The sequence below is a fragment of the Amphibalanus amphitrite genome, unplaced genomic scaffold (assembly GCF_019059575.1).
Source record: "Amphibalanus amphitrite isolate SeventyFive unplaced genomic scaffold, NRLGWU_Aamphi_draft 000013F_arrow, whole genome shotgun sequence".
Lineage (NCBI taxonomy): Eukaryota > Metazoa > Arthropoda > Thecostraca > Balanomorpha > Balanidae > Amphibalanus > Amphibalanus amphitrite.
In genome coordinates, this window is record NW_024881509.1 from 479,790 (window position 1) to 507,075 (window position 27,286).

Below are 27,286 nucleotides of genomic sequence, written 5' to 3' on the forward strand. Positions count from 1 at the left end.
CAGGGTCAGGAATCCTGTCGCTCCGCCTGTTACAGACGCCACCAAGGAGCTCATGGCTCAGAGACGGGCGGCACTCCGAGACGGACACCGCGACGCCTATAAGCAGCTGAACCGCCAGGTGCAGTCCGCAGTACGGCATGTAACGGAAGTTGGCACAGATTCAGCACAGCTTCAGCACAGCACAGATTCGGTAGGGGGAAAAAAGGCCCCGGTAGAGGGAAACCTTTATGACCCGTTTTCCCCTAGAAATGACGTCACAAAGAGGTAAAAATGGGTATCAATCGAAAGCTCTCGTTTACCCAGACACAGTCCTGCAGGAAAATTCCACTTTTTTCCCATAGGAAAGTTTTTACGGGAAAATCAAAATTTTGGGTCAATGGGGGGTCCCCCCCGATTTCGTTCAAAATCGGCACACAGGTGCCCCACCACCAGCCGAGAAACTTTCCCCAAAACGGTCCCCGTTGCATTGACGTTTAAGGCCCTTAAAGCCCCGTAAACTCGTAAAAAATCCGTAAATTCGCCCTTGTACGGCCAAAAACGGGGCGCTAGGGTAAAAATGGGTATCAATCGAAAGCTCTCGTTTACCCAGACACAGTCCTGCAGGAAAAGTCCACTTTTTCCCCATAGGAAAGTTTTTACGGGAAAATCAAAATTTCGGGTCAATGGGGGGTCCCCCCCGATTTCGTTCAAAATCGGCACACAGGTGCCCCACCACCAGCCGAGAAACTTTCCCCAAAACGGTCCCCGTTGCATTGACGTTTAAGGCCCGTAAAGCCCCCTAGACTCGTAAAATATCCGTAAAATCGCCTTTGTACGGACAAAAAAGTGGTGCTATGGTAAAAATGGGTATCAATCGAAAGCTCTCGTTTACCCAGATACAGTCCTGCAGGAAAATTCCACTTTTTCCCCATAGGAAAGTTTTTACGGGAAAATCAAAATTTTGGGTCAATGGGGGGTCCCCCCCGATTTCGTTCAAAATCGGCACACAGGTGCCCCACCACCAGCCGAGAAACTTTCCCCAAAACGGTCCCCGTTGCATTGACGTTTAAGGCCCTTAAAGCCCCCTAAACTCGTAAAAAATCCGTACATTCGCCCTTGTACGGCCAAAAACGGGGCGCTAGGGTAAAAATGGGTATCAATCGAAAGCTCTCGTTTACCCAGACACAGTCCTGCAGGAAAAGTCCACTTTTTCCCCATAGGAAAGTTTTTACGGGAAAATCAAAATTTCGGGTCAATGGGGGGTCCCCCCCCCGATTTCGTTCAAAATCGGCACACAGGTGCCCCACCACCAGCCGAGAAACTTTCCCCAAAACGGTCCCCGTTGCATTGTCGTTTAAGGCCCGTAAAGCCCCCTAGACTCGTAAAATATCCGTAAAATCGCCTTTGTACGGACAAAAAAGTGGTGCTATGGTAAAAATGGGTATCAATCGAAAGCTCTCGTTTACCCAGATACAGTCCTGCAGGAAAATTCCACTTTTTTCCCATAGGAAAGTTTTTACGGGAAAATCAAAATTTCGGGTCAATGGGGGATCCCCCCCGATTTCGTTCAAAATCGGCACACAGGTGCCCCACCACCAGCCGAGAAACTTTCCCCAAAACGGTCCCCGTTGCATTGCCGTTTAAGGCCCGTAAAGCCCCCTAGACTCGTAAAATATCCGTAAAATCGCCTTTGTACGGACAAAAAAGTGGTGCTATGGTAAAAATGGGTATCAATCGAAAGCTCTCGTTTACCCAGATACAGTCCTGCAGGAAAATTCCACTTTTTCCCCATAGGAAAGTTTTTACGGGAAAATCAAAATTTCGGGTCAATGGGGGGTCCCCCCCGATTTCGTTCAAAATCGGCACACAGGTGCCCCACCACCAGCCGAGAAACTTTCCCCAAAACGGTCCCCGTTGCATTGACGTTTAAGGCCCGTAAAGCCCCCTAGACTCGTAAAATATCCGTAAATTCGCCCTTGTACGGACAAAAAAGTGGTGCTATGGTAAAAATGGGTATCAATCGAAAGCTCTCGTTTACCCAGATACAGTCCTGCAGGAAAATTCCACTTTTTCCCCATAGGAAAGTTTTTACGGGAAAATCAAAATTTCGGGTCAATGGGGGGTCCCCCCGATTTCGTTCAAAATCGGCACACAGGTGCCCCACCACCAGCCGAGAAACTTTCCCCAAAACGGTCCCCGTTGCATTGACGTTTAAGGCCCGTAAAGCCCCCTAGACTCGTAAAATATCCGTAAAATCGCCTTTGTACGGACAAAAAAGTGGTGCTATGGTAAAAATGGGTATCAATCGAAAGCTCTCGTTTACCCAGATACAGTCCTGCAGGAAAATTCCACTTTTTCCCCATAGGAAAGTTTTTACGGGAAAATCAAAATTTTGGGTCAATGGGGGGTCCCCCCCCGATTTCGTTCAAAATCGGCACACAGGTGCCCCACCACCAGCCGAGAAACTTTCCCCAAAACGGTCCCCGTTGCATTGACGTTTAAGGCCCTTAAAGCCCCGTAAACTCGTAAAAAATCCGTAAATTCGCCCTTGTACGGCCAAAAACGGGGCGCTAGGGTAAAAATGGGTATCAATCGAAAGCTCTCGTTTACCCAGATACAGTCCTGCAGGAAAATTCCACTTTTTTCCCATAGGAAAGTTTTTACGGGAAAATCAAAATTTTGGGTCAATGGGGGGTCCCCCCCGATTTCGTTCAAAATCGGCACACAGGTGCCCCACCACCAGCCGAGAAACTTTCCCCAAAACGGTCCCCGTTGCATTGACGTTTAAGGCCCTTAAAGCCCCGTAAACTCGTAAAAAATCCGTAAATTCGCCCTTGTACGGCCAAAAACGGGGCGCTAGGGTGAAAATGGGTATCAATCGAAAGCTCTCGTTTACCCAGACACAGTCCTGCAGGAAAATTCCACTTTTTTCCCGATTTTGAACGAAATCGGGGGGACCCCCCCATTGACCCAAAATTTTGATTTTCCCGTAAAAACTTTCCTATGGGAAAAAAGTGGAATTTTCCTGCAGGACTGTATCTGGGTAAACGAGAGCTTTCGATTGATACCCATTTTTACCATAGCACCACTTTTTTGTCCGTACAAAGGCGATTTTACGGATATTTTACGAGTCTAGGGGGCTTTACGGGCCTTAAACGTCAATGCAACGGGGACCGTTTTGGGGAAAGTTTCTCGGCTGGTGGTGGGGCACCTGTGTGCCGATTTTGAACGAAATCGGGGGGGGGACCCCCCATTGACCCAAAATTTTGATTTTCCCGTAAAAACTTTCCTATGGGGAAAAAGTGGAATTTTCCTGCAGGACTGTATCTGGGTAAACGTGAGCTTTCGATTGATACCCATTTTTACCATAGCACCACTTTTTTGTCCGTACAAAGGCGATTTTACGGATATTTTACGAGTCTAGGGGGCTTTACGGGCCTTAAACGTCAATGCAACGGGGACCGTTTTGGGGAAAGTTTCTCGGCTGGTGGTGGGGCACCTGTGTGCCGATTTTGAACGAAATCGGGGGGGGACCCCCCATTGACCCAAAATTTTGATTTTCCCGTAAAAACTTTCCTATGGAGAAAAAGTGGACTTTTCCTGGAGGACTGTGTCTGGGTAAACGAGAGCTTTCGATTGATACCCATTTTTACCCTAGCGCCCCGTTTTTGGCCGTACAAGGGCGAATTTACGGATTTTTTACGAGTTTACGGGGCTTTAAGGGCCTTAAACGTCAATGCAACGGGGACCGTTTTGGGGAAAGTTTCTCGGCTGGTGGTGGGGCACCTGTGTGCCGATTTTGAACGAAATCGGGGGAGACCCCCCATTGACCCGAAATTTTGATTTTCCCGTAAAAACTTTCCTATGGGGAAAAAGTGGAACTTTCCTGCAGGACTGTATCTGGGTAAACGAGAGCTTTCGATTGATACCCATTTTTACCATAGCACCACTTTTTTGTCCGTACAAAGGCGATTTTACGGATATTTTACGAGTCTAGGGGGCTTTACGGGCCTTAAACGTCAATGCAACGGGGACCGTTTTGGGGAAAGTTTCTCGGCTGGTGGTGGGGCACCTGTGTGCCGATTTTGAACGAAATCGGGGGGGACCCCCCATTGACCCGAAATTTTGATTTTCCCGTAAAAACTTTCCTATGGGGAAAAAGTGGACTTTTCCTGCAGGACTGTGTCTGGGTAAACGAGAGCTTTCGATTGATACCCATTTTTACCCTAGCGCCCCGTTTTTGGCCGTACAAGGGCGAATTTACGGATTTTTTACGAGTTTACGTGGCTTTACGGGCCTTAAACGTCAATGCAACGGGGACCGTTTTGGGGAAAGTTTCTCGGCTGGTGGTGGGGCACCTGTGTGCCGATTTTGAACGAAATCGGGGGGGACCCCCCATTGACCCGAAATTTTGATTTTCCCGTAAAAACTTTCCTATGGGGAAAAAGTGGACTTTTCCTGCAGGACTGTGTCTGGGTAAACGAGAGCTTTCGATTGATACCCATTTTTACCATAGCACCACTTTTTTGTCCGTACAAAGGCGATTTTACGGATATTTTACGAGTCTAGGGGGCTTTACGGGCCTTAAACGTCAATGCAACGGGGACCGTTTTGGGGAAAGTTTCTCGGCTGGTGGTGGGGCACCTGTGTGCCGATTTTGAACGAAATCGGGGGGGACCCCCCATTGACCCGAAATTTTGATTTTCCCGTAAAAACTTTCCTATGGGGAAAAAGTGGACTTTTCCTGCAGGACTGTGTCTGGGTAAACGAGAGCTTTCGATTGATACCCATTTTTACCCTAGCGCCCCGTTTTTGGCCGTACAAGGGCGAATTTACGGATTTTTTACGAGTTTACGGGGCTTTAAGGGCCTTAAACGTCAATGCAACGGGGACCGTTTTGGGGAAAGTTTCTCGGCTGGTGGTGGGGCACCTGTGTGCCGATTTTGAACGAAATCGGGGGGGACCCCCCATTGACCCAAAATTTTGATTTTCCCGTAAAAACTTTCCTATGGGGAAAAAGTGGAATTTTCCTGCAGGACTGTATCTGGGTAAACGAGAGCTTTCGATTGATACCCATTTTTACCATAGCACCACTTTTTTGTCCGTACAAAGGCGATTTTTCGGATATTTTACGAGTCTAGGGGGCTTTACGGGCCTTAAACGTCAATGCAACGGGGACCGTTTTGGGGAAAGTTTCTCGGCTGGTGGTGGGGCACCTGTGTGCTGATTTTGAACGAAATCGGGGGGGACCCCCCATTGACCCGAAATTTTGATTTTCCCGTAAAAACTTTCCTATGGGGAAAAAGTGGACTTTTCCTGCAGGACTGTGTCTGGGTAAACGAGAGCTTTCGATTGATACCCATTTTTACCCTAGCGCCCCGTTTTTGGCCGTACAAGGGCGAATTTACGGATTTTTTACGAGTTTACGGGGCTTTAAGGGCCTTAAACGTCAATGCAACGGGGATCGTTTTGGGGAAAGTTTCTCGGCTGGTGGTGGGGCACCTGTGTGCCGATTTTGAACGAAATCGGGGGGGACCCCCCATTGACCCAAAATTTTGATTTTCCCGTAAAAACTTTCCTATGGGGAAAAAGTGGAATTTTCCTGCAGGACTGTATCTGGGTAAACGAGAGCTTTCGATTGATACCCATTTTTACCATAGCACCACTTTTTTGTCCGTACAAAGGCGATTTTTCGGATATTTTACGAGTCTAGGGGGCTTTACGGGCCTTAAACGTCAATGCAACGGGGACCGTTTTGGGGAAAGTTTCTCGGCTGGTGGTGGGGCACCTGTGTGCCGATTTTGAACGAAATCGGGGGGGACCCCCCATTGACCCAAAATTTTGATTTTCCCGTAAAAACTTTCCTATGGGGAAAAAGTGGAATTTTCCTGCAGGACTGTATCTGGGTAAACGAGAGCTTTCGATTGATACCCATTTTTACCATAGCACCACTTTTTTGTCCGTACAAAGGCGATTTTACGGATATTTTACGAGTCTAGGGGGCTTTACGGGCCTTAAACGTCAATGCAACGGGGACCGTTTTGGGGAAAGTTTCTCGGCTGGTGGTGGGGCACCTGTGTGCCGATTTTGAACGAAATCGGGGGGGACCCCCCATTGACCCGAAATTTTGATTTTCCCGTAAAAACTTTCCTATGGGGAAAAAGTGGACTTTTCCTGCAGGACTGTGTCTGGGTAAACGAGAGCTTTCGATTGATACCCATTTTTACCCTAGCGCCCCGTTTTTGGCCGTACAAGGGCGAATTTACGGATTTTTTACGAGTTTACGGGGCTTTAAGGGCCTTAAACGTCAATGCAACGGGGACCGTTTTGGGGAAAGTTTCTTGGCTGGTGGTGGGGCACCTGTGTGCCGATTTTGAACGAAATCGGGGGGGACCCCCCATTGACCCAAAATTTTGATTTTCCCGTAAAAACTTTCCTATGGGAAAAAAGTGGAATTTTCCTGCAGGACTGTGTCTGGGTAAACGAGAGCTTTCGATTGATACCCATTTTTACCATAGCACCACTTTTTTGTCCGTACAAAGGCGATTTTTCGGATATTTTACGAGTCTAGGGGGCTTTACGGGCCTTAAACGTCAATGCAACGGGGACCGTTTTGGGGAAAGTTTCTCGGCTGGTGGTGGGGCACCTGTGTGCCGATTTTGAACGAAATCGGGGGGGACCCTTCATTGACCCAAAATTTTGATTTTCCCGTAAAAACTTTCCTATGGGGAAAAAGTGGAATTTTCCTGCAGGACTGTATCTGGGTAAACGAGAGCTTTCGATTGATACCCATTTTTACCATAGCACCACTTTTTTGTCCGTACAAAGGCGATTTTACGGATATTTTACGAGTCTAGGGGGCTTTACGGGCCTTAAACGTCAATGCAACGGGGACCGTTTTGGGGAAAGTTTCTCGACTGGTGGTGGGGCACCTGTGTGCCGATTTTGAACGAAATCGGGGGGACCCCCCATTGACCCGAAATTTTGATTTTCCCGTAAAAACTTTCCTATGGGGAAAATGTGGACTTTTCCTGCAGGACTGTGTCTGGGTAAACGAGAGCTTTCGATTGATACCCATTTTTACCCTAGCGCCCCGTTTTTGGCCGTACAAGGGCGAATTTACGGATTTTTTACGAGTTTACGGGGCTTTAAGGGCCTTAAACGTCAATGCAACGGGGACCGTTTTGGGGAAAGTTTCTCGGCTGGTGGTGGGGCACCTGTGTGCCGATTTTGAACAAAATCGGGGGGACCCCCCATTGACCCAAAATTTTGATTTTCCCGTAAAAACTTTCCTATGGGGAAAAAAATGGAATTTTCCTGCAGGACTGTATCTGGGTAAACGAGAGCTTTCGATTGATACCCATTTTTACCATAGCACCACTTTTTTGTCCGTACAAAGGCGATTTTTCGGATATTTTACGAGTCTAGGGGGCTTTACGGGCCTTAAACGTCAATGCAACGGGGACCGTTTTGGGGAAAGTTTCTCGGCTGGTGGTGGGGCACCTGTGTGCCGATTTTGAACGAAATCGGGGGGGACCCCCCATTGACCCGAAATTTTGATTTTCCCGTAAAAACTTTCCTATGGGGAAAAAGTGGACTTTTCCTGCAGGACTGTGTCTGGGTAAACGAGAGCTTTCGATTGATACCCATTTTTACCCTAGCGCCCCGTTTTTGGCCGTACAAGGGCGAATTTACGGATTTTTTACGAGTTTACGGGGCTTTAAGGGCCTTAAACGTCAATGCAACGGGGACCGTTTTGGGGAAAGTTTCTCGGCTGGTGGTGGGGCACCTGTGTGCCGATTTTGAACGAAATCGGGGGGACCCCCCATTGACCCGAAATTTTGATTTTCCCGTAAAAACTTTCCTATGGGGAAAATGTGGACTTTTCCTGCAGGACTGTGTCTGGGTAAACGAGAGCTTTCGATTGATACCCATTTTTACCCTAGCGCCCCGTTTTTGGCCGTACAAGGGCGAATTTACGGATTTTTTACGAGTTTACGGGGCTTTAAGGGCCTTAAACGTCAACGCAACGGGGACCGTTTTGGGGAAAGTTTCTCGGCTGGTGGTGGGGCACCTGTGTGCCGATTTTGAACAAAATCGGGGGGACCCCCCATTGACCCAAAATTTTGATTTTCCCGTAAAAACTTTCCTATGGGGAAAAAATGGAATTTTCCTGCAGGACTGTATCTGGGTAAACGAGAGCTTTCGATTGATACCCATTTTTACCATAGCACCACTTTTTTGTCCGTACAAAGGCGATTTTTCGGATATTTTACGAGTCTAGGGGGCTTTACGGGCCTTAAACGTCAATGCAACGGGGACCGTTTTGGGGAAAGTTTCTCGGCTGGTGGTGGGGCACCTGTGTGCCGATTTTGAACGAAATCGGGGGGGACCCCCCATTGACCCGAAATTTTGATTTTCCCGTAAAAACTTTCCTATGGGGAAAAAGTGGACTTTTCCTGCAGGACTGTGTCTGGGTAAACGAGAGCTTTCGATTGATACCCATTTTTACCCTAGCGCCCCGTTTTTGGCCGTACAAGGGCGAATTTACGGATTTTTTACGAGTTTACGGGGCTTTAAGGGCCTTAAACGTCAATGCAACGGGGACCGTTTTGGGGAAAGTTTCTCGGCTGGTGGTGGGGCACCTGTGTGCCGATTTTGAACGAAATCGGGGGGGACCCCCCATTGACCCGAAATTTTGATTTTCCCGTAAAAACTTTCCTATGGGGAAAATGTGGACTTTTCCTGCAGGACTGTTCTGGGTAAACGAGAGCTTTCGATTGATACCCATTTTTACCCTAGCGCCCCGTTTTTGGCCGTACAAGGGCGAATTTACGGATTTTTTACGAGTTTACGGGGCTTTAAGGGCCTTAAACGTCAATGCAACGGGGACCGTTTTGGGGAAAGTTTCTCGGCTGGTGGTGGGGCACCTGTGTGCCGATTTTGAACAAAATCGGGGGGGACCCCCCATTGACCCAAAATTTTGATTTTCCCGTAAAAACTTTCCTATGGGGAAAAAGTGGAATTTTCCTGCAGGACTGTATCTGGGTAAACGAGAGCTTTCGATTGATACCCATTTTTACCATAGCACCACTTTTTTGTCCGTACAAAGGCGATTTTTCGGATATTTTACGAGCCTAGGGGGCTTTACGGGCCTTAAACGTCAATGCAACGGGGACCGTTTTGGGGAAAGTTTCTCGGCTGGTGGTGGGGCACCTGTGTGCCGATTTTGAACGAAATCGGGGGGAGCCCCATTGACCCGAAATTTTGATTTTCCCGTAAAAACTTTCCTATGGGGAAAAAGTGGACTTTTCCTGCAGGACTGTGTCTGGGTAAACGAGAGCTTTCGATTGATACCCATTTTTACCCTAGCGCCCCGTTTTTGGCCGTACAAGGGCGAATTTACGGATTTTTTTACGAGTTTACGGGGCTTTAAGGGCCTTAAACGTCAATGCAACGGGGACCGTTTTGGGGAAAGTTTCTCGGCTGGTGGTGGGGCACCTGTGTGCCGATTTTGAACAAAATCGGGGGGGACCCCCCATTGACCCAAAATTTTGATTTTCCCGTAAAAACTTTCCTATGGGGAAAAAATGGAATTTTCCTGCAGGACTGTATCTGGGTAAACGAGAGCTTTCGATTGATACCCATTTTTACCATAGCACCACTTTTTTGTCCGTACAAAGGCGATTTTTCGGATATTTTACGAGTCTAGGGGGCTTTACGGGCCTTAAACGTCAATGCAACGGGGACCGTTTTGGGGAAAGTTTCTCGGCTGGTGGTGGGGCACCTGTGTGCCGATTTTGAACGAAATCGGGGGGGACCCCCATTGACCCGAAATTTTGATTTTCCCGTAAAAACTTTCCTATGGGGAAAAAGTGGACTTTTCCTGCAGGACTGTGTCTGGGTAAACGAGAGCTTTCGATTGATACCCATTTTTACCCTAGCGCCCCGTTTTTGGCCGTACAAGGGCGAATTTACGGATTTTTTACGAGTTTACGGGGCTTTAAGGGCCTTAAACGTCAATGCAACGGGGACCATTTTGGGGAAAGTTTCTCGGCTGGTGGTGGGGCACCTGTGTGCCGATTTTGAACGAAATCGGGGGGGACCCCCCATTGACCCAAAATTTTGATTTTCCCGTAAAAACTTTCCTATGGGGAAAAAGTGGAATTTTCCTGCAGGACTGTATCTGGGTAAACGAGAGCTTTCGATTGATACCCATTTTTACCATAGCACCACTTTTTTGTCCGTACAAAGGCGATTTTACGGATATTTTACGAGTCTAGGGGGCTTTACGGGCCTTAAACGTCAATGCAACGGGGACCGTTTTGGGGAAAGTTTCTCGGCTGGTGGTGGGGCACCTGTGTGCCGATTTTGAACGAAATCGGGGGGGACCCCCCATTGACCCGAAATTTTGATTTTCCCGTAAAAACTTTCCTATGGGGAAAAAGTGGACTTTTCCTGCAGGACTGTGTCTGGGTAAACGAGAGCTTTCGATTGATACCCATTTTTACCCTAGCGCCCCGTTTTTGGCCGTACAAGGGCGAATTTACGGATTTTTTACGAGTTTACGGGGCTTTAAGGGCCTTAAACGTCAATGCAACGGGGACCGTTTTGGGGAAAGTTTCTCGGCTGGTGGTGGGGCACCTGTGTGCCGATTTTGAACGAAATCGGGGGGGACCCCCCATTGACCCAAAATTTTGATTTTCCCGTAAAAACTTTCCTATGGGAAAAAAGTGGAATTTTCCTGCAGGACTGTGTCTGGGTAAACGAGAGCTTTCGATTGATACCCATTTTTACCTCTTTGTGACGTCATTTCTAGGGGAAAACGGGTCATAAAGGTTTCCCTCTACCGGGGCCTTTTTTCCCCCTACCGAATCTGTGCTGTGCTGAATCTGTGCTGAATCTGTGCCAACTTCCGTTACATCAGTACGGCGAGACACGCGGGAGGAGCTGGATAGGCGGGTGCGTCGGACTGGACCGGCTGCAATGTGGCGAAGCGTGCAGCCCGTTGTGGCACCAAAGCGGAGTGGCGGATCCGTTCCTGATGCTGATGCGGACGCACTTAATCGGTACTTTGTGGAGGTTGGTCCGAGGACCGCTCGCCAGGTGACAGCTGTCGGCCCGGAGCTGCCGACCCGCCTGCCGCGTGTTGGTACTGGGGCTTTTAGCGTTTCCCCCATATGTCCAGACGACCTGCGGCGGGTGGTAGGCAGAATGCGCAGTAGCACGGCGTGTGGTGCTGATGGTCTGTGTGTGCGCTTCGTCAAGCTGTGCCTGTCCTCGCTTTGTCATGTTTTAACGCACATTGTCAATACTAGCCTCGTCTCTAACTGTGTCCCCAGCTCATGGAAACTGACGTTCGTGCAGCCTATTCAGAAGTCAGCCAAATCAACAGACATTTCAAATTACCGACCTATCTCCATCTTACCGACCATCGCAAAGATCACTGAACGTGTTGTGTATGAGCAGCTTTTTTACTACTTCTCCTCGCGCCACCTGTTCGCACCATGTCAGCACGGTTTCAGAACTAATCACTCCACAGACACCGCTCTTCTTACTGTTACCGACAAAGTGTTCAGTGCGATGGATCGCGGCGATGTTGTTCTTTTATCACTACTTGACTTGTCAAAATGCTTTGATGTTATCCCACATGATCGCCTTCTTAACAAGCTGCGTTTGTACGGTGTGGACGTGCAATGGTTTACGAGCTATCTGAGCGACCATTACCAACAGGTCCGCATCCAAATGTCAGACGGAACACAGTGCTTATCTCGACCACTTCCAAACCCTGTTGGCACGTACCAGGGATCGGCCTTAGGTCCGCTTTTATATTCAATTTACGCAAACGACATGTCTCTTTACGTCGACGGCGAGGCTGAAATAGTGCAATACGCTGATGACACTCAGGTTCTTGTTGCGGGGGGACCCGGCGACATTGGCTCCCTAGTGCTCACCATGGAGAGTGTTCTCTCCAAGCTGTCTCACTGGTTTGGCAAAAATGGTTTGAAAGTGAACGCAGACAAAACGCAGCTCATAGTCATCGGCTCTAGGCATAACATTCAGCGGCTTCCACCCGTCCGTATCAACTTCATGGGTGCCATTGTCGCCGGTTCCCCCACTGTGCGGAACCTGGGTGTACTGTTTGACCAGAACCTGACGTTTTCTGCCCATATCGATGACGTGGTGCGCCGGTGCACCGGCATCCTGTGTGGTCTCAGCCACTCCCGGCACTGTTTGCCGCAGTCGACCCTGGCCCGGCTGGTGGAAGGTCTAGTCTTGTCGATTGTGCGCTATTGTATCATTGTCTATGGGTCCACCAACAAAACGCAGTTAGGCCGCATTCAAAAGATATTAAACTTCGCCGCGCGTGTCATCTCTGGACGGAGGAAGTATGACCACATCAATGATGTGTTACGGCAATATGAGTGGCTCTCAGCTGAGAACATGTACCTTTACCACGGACTGACCCTTCTTAACAAGATTCGATGTACGTCGGAACCCGAGTCGCTCTCTCATAGTCTTACCACCAGACGCGACATTCATCGGCGCATTACTCGGCATTCTGATCAACTTGTGACATCGCGCATTTTATCTGAGTCGGGTAGGCGAAGGTTTTTATACTCTATTGTGACTGCATTCAACAAACTACCATCTTCAATGCGTGATATGCAACCCACTGCTTTTAAAAGAGAGGTGTTCAAGTGGCTCACTTTGGAACAGAACAAATAGCGACTGTGATGACTGTGAACAAATTGTGACTAGTGATGCATGTGTCCGCGTATGAGGTTCATGTAGGTATGTGTGACATCCATTGGCCAACCATTGCATGTAATTGACCTGAGGCTAGGAATAGCCATGTTTCATGGATTTGCCTCGTGAAGTTTAATAATAATAATAAAGATTTTTGCCTGCCCGAATGCTGGCAGCAAAACTCGCAAATGATAACTTCACGTGCGGATTCAATGCTGACCGTCTCGAGCATAGGTAAGTGAAGCCGGTTTTTAGGTTCATGTGAGGCTAATCTTGTAAAAACTGCGTTGTGTCCAAAAGGTGGCACCCTTCCTTTAAGAAAGAAAAGAAAAGAAAAGAAAGGAATTTAAATTTTTTGTTGCAACCTGCGCCACATATGCTTCCTATTTGCAGTAGGTAGGTACCCAAAACAGCATGTAGATGTCACCCGTGAGTCTTGGAAACTGAGGTGCCGCTTGGAAAGAAGAAACACGCTATCGTTGCCATGGCGACAAAACAATTGCATTCTTTAGATCGCGCCGGCGTGATCAGCAGCTTTTCCACCAATCCGAAGCGTCAAAAAATGGGGTTCTTTTGCAGGATTTGCACAAAATGCGGTAAATTACAGCATGGGGTAGTTTGGGTTGGTGAGACTGGATTATTTGCTTGGGGTTAATTCGGTGCGGTAACTTACGGCTACCCCAAACGAGTTTACCGCACTTGGTGAGGTTGGGCCCAGGAGCATTTCGGGGCATCCAAGTTGCATAGCCCGACTTCAAATGTTTGCCCTCTTCTCGTACAAGAGAGGAGCTGCAGTGCCCTCGGCTTCAGTGCTGAAAATCTCGTCTCTTCGGAAAGGCCACACCAAAATGCATAATGCTCACATAATCGTAGCCAAGCGTCCACTCTCATGGACCGAAAATGTTTTTTTTTTGGTCGAAAATGACAAAAATGACGTCACTCTGACGTCACGTCACTCTGACGTCATTAGCGGCCAACCTAACATAGCCTTTGGAAAAAAAAAATTGGTCACAATGTGATAGCTATTCACGGGAGGGTACTGAAAGTTTGGTGACGATCGGCGCAGCGGCTCTCGAGATATATCGAAAAAACTAAAGGGGGGGGGGGGGGCAAAAAAATGCCCCCCCCCCCCAACCGCCTTGAAGGTTAACTAGGAATAAGGCGTTGAAGATAATTATTCAAGGAATAGAGCTGTGCAAAAATACTTTTTGGATTGTTACAACTGTATCCGCCCTCGAACGATAATATTGTTGACGCATCAGAAACACATCCCCTGGAATACGTTTGGACTTGGCTGGATCTAATATTAGCGAGTATATGCTAATGCAGCTTCTTGGCTTGCACAGTATGCACACAAACATACATGCTTCCTGTCCTTGGATTATTCCTCACTTGAATGAAAAAAAAATATAATAAATATTCCAAGCAGTTGACAGGTTTTGGTGCAATGCCAAGTCGGAACCATGGGTGAAGCTTTTCCAGGGAAGTTGGTGGGGCAAAAGTCGTCAAACCCACAATGTCCGATTATAAAGTTGAATAAAATGTCACACTGAATCAATTCCTATCATTAAAGGCATATTATTTTGCATCAAACGACATTCCAAAGCTATTCAATGCGAAAAAATATTAATTTGCAAGGCAACAAAGTCTAAGAAATCAGCTAAAGTTGGTGGGGCAAAACGCTTATTGGTGGGGCAAAATACCAAGTGCCCAACCAACTGTATAGGAAGCTCCGCCCCTGGTCGGAACCGTCCCGCGCCGGCAGTCTCCCAGGCGGCGCGTAACGGCTGCCGCCGCGCCGGCCGCCGCGCCGCCGCTCTGGCAGGATGTTTGACTTTATAGCCCTGTTGTGAAAAGCTGTGGACCGATTTACGAGATTCTTGCATGACAAGATCCGCCATTCCATTCTTAGCAGGTAACGAAAATTTGACGTCAATTGCACGATCCGCTGCCCATATTGCGGTACTGCCATCTATTGACAAGGCTGGAGAACTAAAGTCATGCGGCTATTTCCCCTTCTGACACACCACGATATTTAGGTTTTATAGCCAGTTATCAACGTTTTCAATACGTTTTGATGTTGTAAAGGACATCGCGCTCCGCGCGAATCAAATTTTCAAATAAAATTTTCATTATCAAGGAAATGGTACGGATCATCACTTATTATTTCCTTTCCTCTGAGTACACGTACATTTGCCTGCAAAATGGCACAACATTAATTTCAATCGGTTAAACCGGTTTCCAGAGGCATCGATTTTTCCTTCGTAATGCACAAAATTGGTCATTTTTTCACAATCGGGGGTTTTGCCTTGCACGTGGTCCATCTCTCCTCTATCCAATGGTCGCAACCGCTTTTCGCTGCGACCACCCATTGCCGAGATATCAAGCGGGAAAGCTAAACGTGTCGGCCCGATTTTCGGCCGACCGCCGGTCTCGCCGACCCCGTGTTAACCCTATGAGAGCACCCTTTTGCGCGTGCTGACGGCGCACCCCTGGCCCGATCACGCCCAAATTTTAATACAAAGGCCCCCCACGCCCACAAATTCGGCATGCCAAATTGCACGCCGGTACGCGGCGCCGTTCCGGCGCAATAAGACACATAAGGCCTGACACACGCACAGACATGTTATAAATCATAATATAGATAGAGTACCCCTTCCTACCCATAACCTACAAATAGTTACCCTTCTCATACTCGATTACAGTAACGTACCAAATTTGAGCGCAATCGGCCCAGCCGTTCTTGAGATATAAACTGGCCCGCTGCACGTGCGCACGCGCTGAGACTCCAGATGACTTGTGCCAGCCACCTTTCTAAATTGTCCCCTATACAGTGTACAAAATTTGAGCGAAATCGGCCCAGCCGTTCTTGAGATGTATAAGTGGACCCCTCACGTGCACACGTGCAATCGATCCACCCTACCTGTGACACACGACCATGCATCCTCAGGTTAGTGCCCCCTCCACCCACAGTCCAAGTTTCAGCGCAATCGGCCCAGTAGCAGCTGGGGCATTCCACAATAGATCGTACCACTTTTTCCCAATTTGACACCCTCATCTCTCGAAATTTGACGAGAATTGGTCTCAAGGGTAATCAGGGGCTCTGAATCCTCCTGTAACAATTTCACGCTGATCAGATAAGTATTTTTTGAGTTATGATGCATAACATTTTTTGGATCTTGCTTTTCAGCGCTAAGGGCCAATTTGCCCCCCCCCCCTAAAATCTTCAGAACCACTCAGCCTAGCGACAAGCGGCAAACGGTGTTGGATAGCCCTATCAGGGAACTACCTTGTGACCCAATTTTATTGACCTAGGTCAAACCGATGACGTAAGAGGTCAGGTCAAAGGTCCAATTTTCACCGTTTACAGGCATTTCAAGATATGCGTTGTAAAATCGAGTAAAATACATTTCATTGAAAATCATCGATGGGGAAATGTTCTTCAAACACATATTTTGCTATTTGAGGTCACTGATACCAGGTCAGGTCACAGAGGTCAGGTCACGGGGGGGTCACAATATGAAAGTGTCGTGTGATACATGTTTTATGGTCCATTTTACATGACGAATGCGATTATGTGGGTCAGGCAGCCTTTGGGGCCAGCTTAGGTCACGTTTTGGTCAAGGCCAGGTCAAGGTCAGGTCAAATTAGGTCAAATTTCAAAGTTGATATTTTTGCATTAAATGGGTATCGATTCGATGCAGCTCGTCATGGGGAGTTCAATGGTGGTCTTTGTTTTGCCCTACGTGGTCTAGAATCGCTAAAAATTGAGTTCAAAAATTTGACGTCATCATTTTTGCAGTTTTTTCGCTATAACTTGGCAAAAAAAAACGAGATATTGATCTGAAATTTGGTATGTATATAGAAGAGCGCAGGGACTATCACATATATTCCGGTACTTTCGAAATCCGGATTTCTTTTTTAGTTTTTCTAAAAAAAAATCAATTTTTTTTAATTTTGGGGGGTCAAAAACCCAAAATTTTGAAAATCTGAGATAGCAGTTTTGTAGCGACGCTTTTTGTCTACTAGACCATGTAAAGAACTTTGAAATTGCTTGGTAACTGTAGATTTGGTGAGCGTTTCAAGAGTGCATGTTTTTTGCTCATTTTTGCTCGAACATGACCTCAGTTTGACCTCAATAACTCCTGACCTAAGGTGACCTAAGACTTGAAATTTGGTGTGAAGATGTCAAATTGATGCACGGGAAGGTACTGAAAATTTGGCGGCGCTGCGCGCCGCCGTTTTCTTGCTATTCAGGAAAAACCACAAAGGGGGGGGGGGGCAAATTGCCCCCCCCCCAACGGGGCGAGGGTTAAGTTAGCACCAGGCCCCCCGAAGGTCGGCAGGTGCCCCTTTGCCAAGTTGCTTCGCGGAGCCGAGGACGCACCTCCTTGAAGAAGCTGAGGTAGAAGGCCGACTTTTGCTGGCAGGTGGAGGTGGAGGTCATAAAGTGGGCCTGCAGTCGGTCGGCGATGTGGTTGCCCTCGGTGATGAGCTGGTGGGTCAGCTGAGATGAGAAGAGTGCGTTGGCACCGCCGCTGTCGGTCACGGCCAGGATCTGGACCGGCAGATGCGGCACAGAGGCCGAGAACACACTGTGCAGCAACACAGGGCAGCGTCAGAGGCCGAGAGCACACTGTGCAGCAACACAGGGCAGCGTCAGAGGCCGAGAACACACTGTGCAGCAACACAGGGCAGCGTCAGAGGCCGAGAGCACACTGTGCAGCAACACAGGGCAGCGTCAGAGGCGGGAGACAAACACGTTGTAAGGGGGACACAGGGCGTCAGAGGCGGGAGACAAACACGTTGTAAGGGGGACACAGGGAGTGCGTCAGGGGCGGGAGACAACACGTTGTAAGGGGGACACAGGGCGTCAGAGGCGGGAGACAAACACGTTGTAAGGGGGACACAGGGAGTGCGTCAGGGGCGGGAGACAAACACGCTGTAAGGGGGACACAGGGCGTCAGAGGCGGGAGACAAACACGTTGTAAGGGGGACACAGGGAGTGCGTCAGGGGCGGGAGACAAACACGTTGTAAGGGGGACACAGGGCGTCAGAGGCGGGAGACAAACACGTTGTAAGGGGGACACAGGGAGTGCGTCAGGGGCGGGAGACAAACACGTTGTAAGGGGGACACAGGGCGTCAGAGGCGGGAGACAAACACGTTGTAAGGGGGACACAGGGAGTGCGTCAGAGGCGGGACACAAACACGTTGTAAGGGGGACACAGGGAGGGCGTCAGAGGCGGGAGACAAACACGTTGTAAGGGGGACACAGGGAGTGCGTCAGAGATGGGAGACAAACACGTTGTAAGGGGGACACAGTATGTATGTATGTATGTATTGATCTAAAATCCATCCACATAACATGGTTTTTCAGGATTCAGCGTCATGCACAATACAGTAAAATGCAAGAAGGCAATAGGCACTGGCAGATAAAATAAGACAACTAATTGCACTAAAACCGGAATAAAACACAGCACCCCAAGATCTCATGCTTCGCTGGCCGCCACTGCGCGGCGAAACGCGGTCAGCGTGGGCTGCTCCCTGACGGCCGGCGGCAGCCGGTTCCACGCGGCAGCAGCGCGGTAACTAAACGTTCTCTGTGTGGAAGAGAGCCTACACTTCTGCAGCTCCAGGGCGCCAGCTTCTACAGAGCGTGTGACCCGGCTAGACACCTCAGAGCGGGACACAAACATGCGGCGGATGGAGAGAGGGTAAGCTGGTATGTGGAGCGCCTTCCACACCTTCAGTAGGTCCCTCTCCCACACCAGCCGCTCCACTCTGGGCCAGCCCAGGGATTCCAGAGCCGGCCCGATCCTCTCCCGACGCCGCACGCCTGTCACGATCCGAGCACTGAAGTTGATGAGTTTTTGGATCCGAGTGAGTTGATTTTTTGTGGTTCCGCCCCACACCGAAATGCAGTACAGAATGTGAGGGAACACGTGGGTCTCAATGAGTAACTTTAGCGTTTCCTGGTCAAAATGGTGGCGGAACTTGGAGAGGGATATGAGGAGGGCATTGCACCTCCTGGCGATGTGACTGATGTTGGCGTCCCAGGCCGAACACGAGTCGACAGTCACCCCCAACAATTTGATGGTTGGTGACGGTTTTAAGACTGACTCAGCTATGCAGATATGAAAGTTTTCGACCTTGCTGAGAGTCTGGCGGGTTCCGATGAGAATGAAGTCGGTCTTTTGAGGGTTCATTTTAAGAGAATTTGAGCTAAACCAGTGTTTCATGACATCCAAGGAGTTTTCGACACGTTGTTTTAGTGATGCTAAATTTTGAGGGTCAGGACGCGAGTGATCGAGCAGCTGGGCATCGTCAGCATATGCGATCACCCGACAGTCCGGTAGATGGCAGTGCAGGTCGTTCGTCAGCAGGCTGAAGAGGATCGGCCCGGCTATGGATCCCTGCGGAACCCCGCAGGGGACCGGCAGGACTGCTCTGCCGCCCCCGACCAGCTGCCCCCGGCCGCCAAGATAACTACCAAACCAGGTCGGGTCGATCCCGTACCACTCCAGCTTGCGCAGGAGGACGCCGTGGTCGACGCTGTCGAAGGCCTTGCTGAGGTCAGCTGCCGTGACTGAGGAGACCTCTCCCCGCTCTGAGTTCTGGCTGATCCATTCGACAGCGTCGAGCACGGCGTCCTCCGTGCTGTGACATGATCGGTAGGCGTACTGGTTGTAAAATAAAATGTTGTGGTCCGATAGGTACCGCAACAGTTGGTCACACACAACCTTTTCAACAACTTTTGACAAGTGAGATAAAAGTGAGATCGGTCTGTGGCTAGATGGTTCGTGTACATCACCGCGTGGCTTAAGGATCGGCACCACCTCGGCAGTTTTCCACGCCTCAGGGAAAACACCTTTGGTTAGGGACACATTCACAAGTCGCAGCAGGAGGGGGCCAATCACATCAAAACAGCGCTTCACCGCACCGAGTGGCACCCCGTCCAGCCCCACCGCCCCAGACGAGTTCATCCGCCTCACGGCTCGCGCCAGCTCCGGTAGGGTCGCAGGCTGGAGCCGGAACGCCGCTGAGACTACTATAAGCGGCCGCGGGGCAAGGCCCGCAGTGACGTCATCATTCAAGTCGGCCGCGATGCGAGAGCCCACCGACGCGAAGAACTCGTTGAATCGGTCAGCGCGGGCCCGCTGCTCGGCTGCACTCTTGTCTGAAGTCGAGTGTGCTGAAGCGGAGGGCGCCAGGTAGAACCTCCTGAGGCTGGACCAGAACTCCTTGCGGTCAGAGGCCAGCAGCTGGCGCCCCAGGAACTCCCTGCGCGCCTGAGCCAGCTGAGCCTTGACGGAGTTCCGCAGGCGGCAGTAGTCCTCGCGGGACTCGGGAGTGTGTAGGTCCAGCCACGCCTGGTACGCCTCGTCACGCTCCAGCATGGCCTGTCGCAGCTCGTGGTTGTCGGTTATCCACGGACAGCCTCTGCGTCGGCCGCGTCGGGTGCGCGCCGGACAGTGACGGTCAATGACTGTCCACCATATCTGCATGAAGATGTCGACCATGCTGTTGACGTCCTCGTTGCTGTCGAAGTTGGACCAGTCAGCCAGCAGCAGGTCTAAGCAGACAGCGTCCCAGTCTGTTCGGCCCCAGTTCCGAGTGGTGCGCTCCGTCGGCTGCTTCCGGAGTCGGCCGATAGGTGCGCTGACTGCTATCGGCTGGTGGTCACTGATAGGTGTGGTGAGGACGTCAGCGCGAGATGATGAGATGTTAGTGATGATGTGATCCAGGGCCGATGGGTTTGGCCGCAGATGGGTCGGCCGGTCGATCAGCTGGGTCACGTTCAGCTCCGAGAGAGCAGTCTTGTAGCGCCGGGTGTCGGAGGACTGGGCGTTCAGAACGCCGATGTTGAGGTCTCCCAGCAGGTAGGTCGGCTTGCCCCTGGCCAGGACGTCTCTCAGCTGCTCCTGGAGCTCGTCTACGGCCTGGGAGACGGAGCCAGCCGGAGGCCGGTATGCGACTCCAATGATGGCCGGCCGGCCGCCGCGCCACGACACTGAGACCCACAGCGTCTCCAGCAGGCTGGTCACCGGCGTCGACAGCACCTGGCAGTGTATCTCCTCCCTATGGATGACCGCCACCCCGCCACCTCTGACACGCTGGCCTTCAGTCGATTCGGCCCGGTCGCGTCTCACCATGACATAGCCTGGAAACACTATAAAACGTGACAGAGTGTCAGGCGTCAGCCACGATTCAGAGACACAGAGAATATCAAATTGCTCTGAGTCGAGGAGGCTGTTGATGGCGTCGACCACAGGGAGTGCGTCAGAGGCGGGAGACAAACACGTTGTAAGGGGGACACAGGGAGTGCGTCAGAGGCGGGAGACAAACACGTTGTAAGGGGGACACAGGGAGTGCGTCAGAGACGGGAGACAAACACGTTGTAAGGGGGACACAGGGAGTGCGTCAGAGGCGGGAGACAAACACGTTGTAAGGGGGACACAGGGCGTCAGAGGCGGGAGACAAACACGTTGTAAGGGGGACACAGGGAGTGCGTCAGAGGCGGGAGACAAACACGTTGTAAGGGGGACACAGGGAGTGCGTCAGAGATGGGAGACAAACACGTTGTAAGGGGGACACAGGGAGTGCGTCAGAGGCGGGAGACAAACACGTTGTAAGGGGGACACAGGGAGTGCGTCAGAGACGGGACACAAACACGTTGTAAGGGGGACACAGGGAGTGCGTCAGAGACGGGAGACAAACCCGTTGTAAGGGGGACACAGCGAGTGCGTCAGAGACGGGAGACAAACACGTTGTAAGGGGGACACAGCGAGTGCGTCAGAGGCGGGAGACAAACACGATGTAAGGGGGACACAGGGAGTGCGTCAGAGACGGGAGACAAACACGTTGTAAGGGGGGGCACAGGGAGTGCGTCAGAGGGGGAGACAAACACGTTGTAAGGGGGACACAGGGAGTGCGTCAGAGACGGGACACAAACACGTTGTAAGGGGGACACAGGGAGTGCGTCAGAGGCGGGAGAAAACACGTTGTAAGGGGGACACAGGGCGTCAGAGACGGGAGAGAAACACGTTGTAAGGGGGACACAGGGAGTGCGTCAGAGGCGGGAGACAAACACGTTGTAAGGGGGACACAGGGCGTCAGAGGCGGGAGACAAACACGTTGTAAGGGGGACACAGGGAGTGCGTCAGAGGCGGGAGACAAACACGTTGTAAGGGGGACACAGGGAGTGCGTCAGAGACGGGAGACAAACACGTTGTAAGGGGGACACAGGGCGTCAGAGGCGGGAGACAAACACGTTGTAAGGGGGACACAGGGAGTGCGTCAGAGGCGGGAGACAAACACGTTGTAAAGGGGACACAGGGAGTGCGTCAGAGACGGGAGACAAACACGTTGTAAGGGGGACACAGGGCGTCAGAGGCGGGAGACAAACACGTTGTAAGGGGGACACAGGGAGTGCGTCAGAGGCGGGAGACAAACACGTTGCAAAGGGGACACAGGGAGTGCGTCAGAGGCGGGAAAAAACACGTTGTAAGGGGGACACAGGGCGTCAGAGACGGGAGAGAAACACGTTGTAAGGGGGACACAGGGAGTGCGTCAGAGGCGGGAGACAAACACGTTGTAAGGGGGACACAGGGCGTCAGAGACGGGAGAGACACACGTTGTAAGGGGGACACAGGGAGTGCGTCAGAGGCGGGAGACAAACACGTTGTAAGGGGGACACAGGGCGTCAGAGGCGGGAGACAAACACGTTGTAAGGGGGACACAGGGAGTGCGTCAGAGGCGGGAGACAAACACGTTGTAAGGGGGACACAGGGAGTGCGTCAGAGACGGGAGACAAACACGTTGTAAGGGGGACACAGGGCGTCAGAGGCGGGAGACAAACACGTTGTAAGGGGGACACAGGGAGTGCGTCAGAGGCGAAAGACAAACACGTTGTAAAGGGGACACAGGGAGTGCGTCAGAGGCGGGAGAAAACACGTTGTAAGGGGGACACAGGGCGTCAGAGACGGGAGAGAAACACGTTGTAAGGGGGACACAGGGAGTGCGTCAGAGGCGGGAGACAAACACGTTGTAGGTAAGGGGGACACAGGGCGTCAGAGGCGGGAGACAAACACGTTGTAAGGGGGACACAGGGAGTGCGTCAGAGACGGGAGACAAACACGTTGTAAGGGGGACACAGGGAGTGCGTCAGAGGCGGGAGACAAACACGTTGTAAGGGGGACACAGGGCGTCAGAGGCGGGAGACAAACACGTTGTAAGGGGGACACAGGGAGTGCGTCAGAGACGGGAGACAAACACGTTGTAAGGGGGACACAGGGAGTGCGTCAGAGACGGGAGACAAACACGTTGTAAGGGGGACACAGGGAGTGCGTCAGAGACGGGAGACAAACACGTTGTAAGGGGGGCACAGGGAGTGCGTCAGAGGTGGGAGACAAACACGTTGTAAGGGGGACACAGGGAGTGCGTCAGAGACGGGAGACAAACACGTTGAAAGGGGGACACAGGGCGTCAGAGACGGGACACAAACACGTTGTAAGGGGGACACAGGGAGTGCGTCAGAGGCGGGAGACCCGGCCCGTGCTGAGCGCCCGCCAGCCCCAGGCACCCACTTCAGGTTATTGAGCGAGGCGCGCCGCTTGGTGCTGTAGACCAGGATGAATCCGTGCACCATCTCGTCCTGGTAGGCGGCGGCGCCGTGGTACGAGCTGATGATGACCTCCACCCGCCTTCGGCAGTCCCCTGGCATAGAGGAGCGGCGGTTCAGACAGGCACTGCGCCGAGTAATCCAATTTGGATCAAGTTTGCCATTGCACCGGCATACTCTACTCTGTACAGGGTGTCCCAGCACTGACCGAAGACATATTTTGTGTTCCAAGGTACGAATACGCTTGATTCTTATGAGATGCAAGGACGACAACTATTAAAGAACATCATTTAGCTATACTTGAACAGTAAGTGCTATTGCTGACCGGCCACGACTCAATTCCATTGCTATACGAAGTCAGCGAAGAGAAGTCCTATTCCGTTTTTGGCCCGAGCTGCAAAAGGCAATCATGGTGAAGCAAGAAGCTTCTGAGCTTCGTGACCAGGCTTTCCGCATGGTTCTTTCTTAAGAGCTCCAGCAGTTAATCTGCAACAGCTGGGAGTAAGCAAAACGCAGCAATACCAGCGAAAAAACAACATTTTGAGTGGTTGAGTTTATAGGCGTCCCTGTCGATTGGACATTTGCCCGTTATATATATGTTATATATATATATATATATATATATATATATATATATATATATATATATATATATATATATATATATATATATATATATATATATATATATATATATATATATATATATATATATATATATATCACCTGATTCAGAAAGATCAAAAATCTGATTCATCACCTGATATCACCTGATTCAGAAAGGTCACCTGATTCAGAAAGATCAAAAATGAATATCTACCAAATTAAGTCGAAAAAAATCACTGGTTAACAAGATATTAGACTTTTACTTTTGTTTACTTTTTGGAACCACCGTTGTTCCTACGACGCCAGTTGGAAGCAATAACCCGCGCACCGACCGGGGGGATATCCGCCCCCCCCCCCCCTGAGGTTTTTCGTAGATAGCAGGAAAACCACGGCGCGTAGCGCCGCGAAATTTGGCACGACTATGCTCCCATCAATTTTACACACTGTGTGCAAGTTTGAACCTCCTAACTTTCAACGTCAGGTCACCACGTAACTTTGAATGACCCAACCTCAAGTCACTTTTTAGCAACTTTGTCACCGTGCCAGAGCTACAGTAGATGTCGGAGGCCTTAGTCGCAGGATGTTTTAAAGTCGAAGGATGTTATAGTCATTAGTAGCTACAATTTGTATATCTCAGAATTTTGATATCGATGACCTAACCTAAGGTCAGGTCAATTTCTCGACCGCCCCATTATAAGTCAATGGGGGAAAATCAACTCCCTGTTTTTACCACTAAAACGGGTCGGAATGGCCCCATAAACCATACATGACTTCATATACGATCAACTTTTACTACCTTGAGGTCTGTTTTGCTGTTGAGCAGCTGTAAGGTCATGTGGCGTCATCAAAGGTCACCAGCGGTTTTTTGCTAATAACTCCGTACAGGAACAAGACACAGCCGCGCGGATGGTCTCATTGTGTTCAGCTCGTCAAGGGGCATCGAATGATATACATGATGACCTCGAGGTCACGTGACCTGAGGTCAACCTTTGACCTTGACCTTTCGAGGTCAAGATATATATCATTCGATGCGGAATGACGAGAGGATCACGATGATGCCCTTAGTTTGTTCCTATCTTGACTAGTTCGAAAGTCATTCGAGAAAAACTCTCCATAACTAGCACCACCATTTTGACTTTTTTTTTACCCCTGTGACGTCATCTTCGACCTGACCTGAAAATAACCTTTGTAAAAATTGTAGACCTTGTCCGTGTGTATCCCATGCCGCTTACCCCTTGTCGCTATTTTGCTTCGTTCTCGAGATCTCAGGGTGATTCTCTGTGGTCATTCGCCCCCCCCCCCCCCCGTCGGTTCTAAGTTGGCGCAGATAAGGTAGCAGGATAAGGTAGCAACCTAAATTTGCGGCAGATGTTGCGCACCACCACGTTTCACCGATGATTTTAGAATAAGATTTAAAAATAGCTAAATGTGCGCTGACATCACAACTTAAAAGCGGGCACTCAAATGCATTAGCCCCTTAGAATGTGAAAACTGCAAGTTTGAAATTGAATATCTCCGAATTAAAGCAATTCTCGATGTTGTGAGTGCCCAAACCGGTAAGTGCAAGCCAGGGACCCCAATTTGGCTATCTTAACCCAAAACCAATATTAAGGTGGGAGGGTCCCTTTAAACACCCTCTCTAGCTCGGCCCCTGGGTCACGTAGCGACACGCGGTAGGCGGCGTTCGGAAGATCGTAAAAATAACGACGAAATTACTTTGGTCATCCCTTAGGTAAGGTCACAGGTCGGGCCACGAGAGTTTATCACAAACCAAACTTCGCCTTTTTCGACAATTTTCGACAAACGGACGCATAGCTCGGAAAAGAATAGAGCAGCGCCCCGGAAAAAAATTAATAACCCTGCAAACGCTATTTCTGACTAACTGGCATGACATTAGCCTGTTCCGTAGCTCAGTTGGTAGAGCGTTGGACTCCCGGTAGTGAGAGCCCGGGGTGAGTCGCCCCTGCGCTCGGTATCTATATTACTATTTGAGGAGGGTGCGTCTGTCCGTTACCGAGGTCCCGACTTGGTGGTGCTTTGCGTGGACTACAGGCCAGACCGTTGCACCTAGCCCGGTGAAATTTGCACAACTTATAGATCAAAGATAAGCGACGTGCCTTTGAGGGGTCTCAGCTCGATCGGGTCGTTAGTGAGCGCGTGGCGCGTGCTCAAAAAGTGCAAATTCGCGTCATAGACTATACATGTATAAATCGGCTTGCAAAATCGGGCGAAAATGGCTAAATTTGCCCGACACGGGTCCGATCCCCGTGCAATATCTCGGTAACCGTGGGCCGGATCGGCACGGGGAAAACAGCATCATGTAGATAATTGAACAGGTTATCGAATGATATGCAGTACAGGGGATGGCACGTGCCACGTGCACCCGTGAGGGTGCTTTGGTTGAAAAATTGCGGTTTTTGACGGATTTTGGAATTGATTTTATTTGTAGGTGACCATTAAACGGAGCGAGTTGGAACAGCGCCTATTGGCAAGAGAAATGTACCGCCTCTCATGGAAAAATTGTGGAAAGCTGATTGATCCAAATCAAGGTGGTACAAATCACGGGAGAAAATGGTGTTTGTCAATTTTGTGCCACTTTATTAATCACACGGGTTTTGCTCCATGATCTGATATCTCTGGCAATTAAGAATGGCACCGTTGGAAAGAGCATTCAATTCTGTCCAATATTCACTCATCATTTTTGCATGATGAGCAACAGTATTCTTAAAAATGTAAATGTTCCAAACCATTACATTGTCATTTTTAGCGAAATTCATCGATGGCCCTCAAAGGACTTTACGCCAATTTTCAAATCATTCTTGAAAGCATGATAATACGACACGGGCACCTCGATGCGATGTATCTTTTTTGTTTTATTACAAAATACTTGGCCTTCAAAAAGGAATCGAACGAAATGGATACCAACCAAATCGATACAGACCAACCCAATACCCACGGGTCAACAATAACCCTTCTTCGCGTTGCGGAGCACGCGGGTAACCCTAGTTTGAAACTCCTGACGGGGATGGTTTTCGGTTGGTGGGAGCAGCCGCAGCCAGTTGAAGTCATGGTAAACAGGGTAAACATGTTCATCAAAATGAAAATAATAAGTAAGAAAAGGCGGCTTTTAAAAGGGAGAATATGGGCTTTCTTATTTCTTATACCAGTAAAACGCCTTTTGGGCGAAGAACGAGCGAGCGAGATAGTGAGCCCTGCACGTGCGGAAGGGCGAGAGGGTACTTCCAACGGGCTTGTGCAAAGCACCCTTCTAACCGGTCGCTAGCGGTGTGCCAAATTTGAACGCAATCGGCCCAGCCGTTCCTGAGATC

The 27,286-nt window shown here is 50.0% G+C and overlaps 1 protein-coding gene across 7 annotated transcripts in view; it reads right to left on the reverse strand.

Annotated features, from left to right (window-relative positions):
* The window catches only part of LOC122383683 (rho GTPase-activating protein 190-like), a 406,057-nt gene that overhangs the window by 160,342 nt on the left and 218,429 nt on the right, over positions 1-27,286 (reverse strand). For all 7 annotated transcript variants that reach the window (XM_043370373.1, XM_043370389.1, XM_043370415.1 and 4 more), the window contains exons 14-15: positions 23,317-23,446; positions 17,117-17,324 (exon numbers count right to left, since the gene is read on the reverse strand). In XM_043370373.1, coding sequence (XP_043226308.1) covers positions 17,117-17,324; positions 23,317-23,446 — 338 coding nt within the window. The remainder of the gene's footprint in view (positions 1-17,116; positions 17,325-23,316; positions 23,447-27,286) is intronic.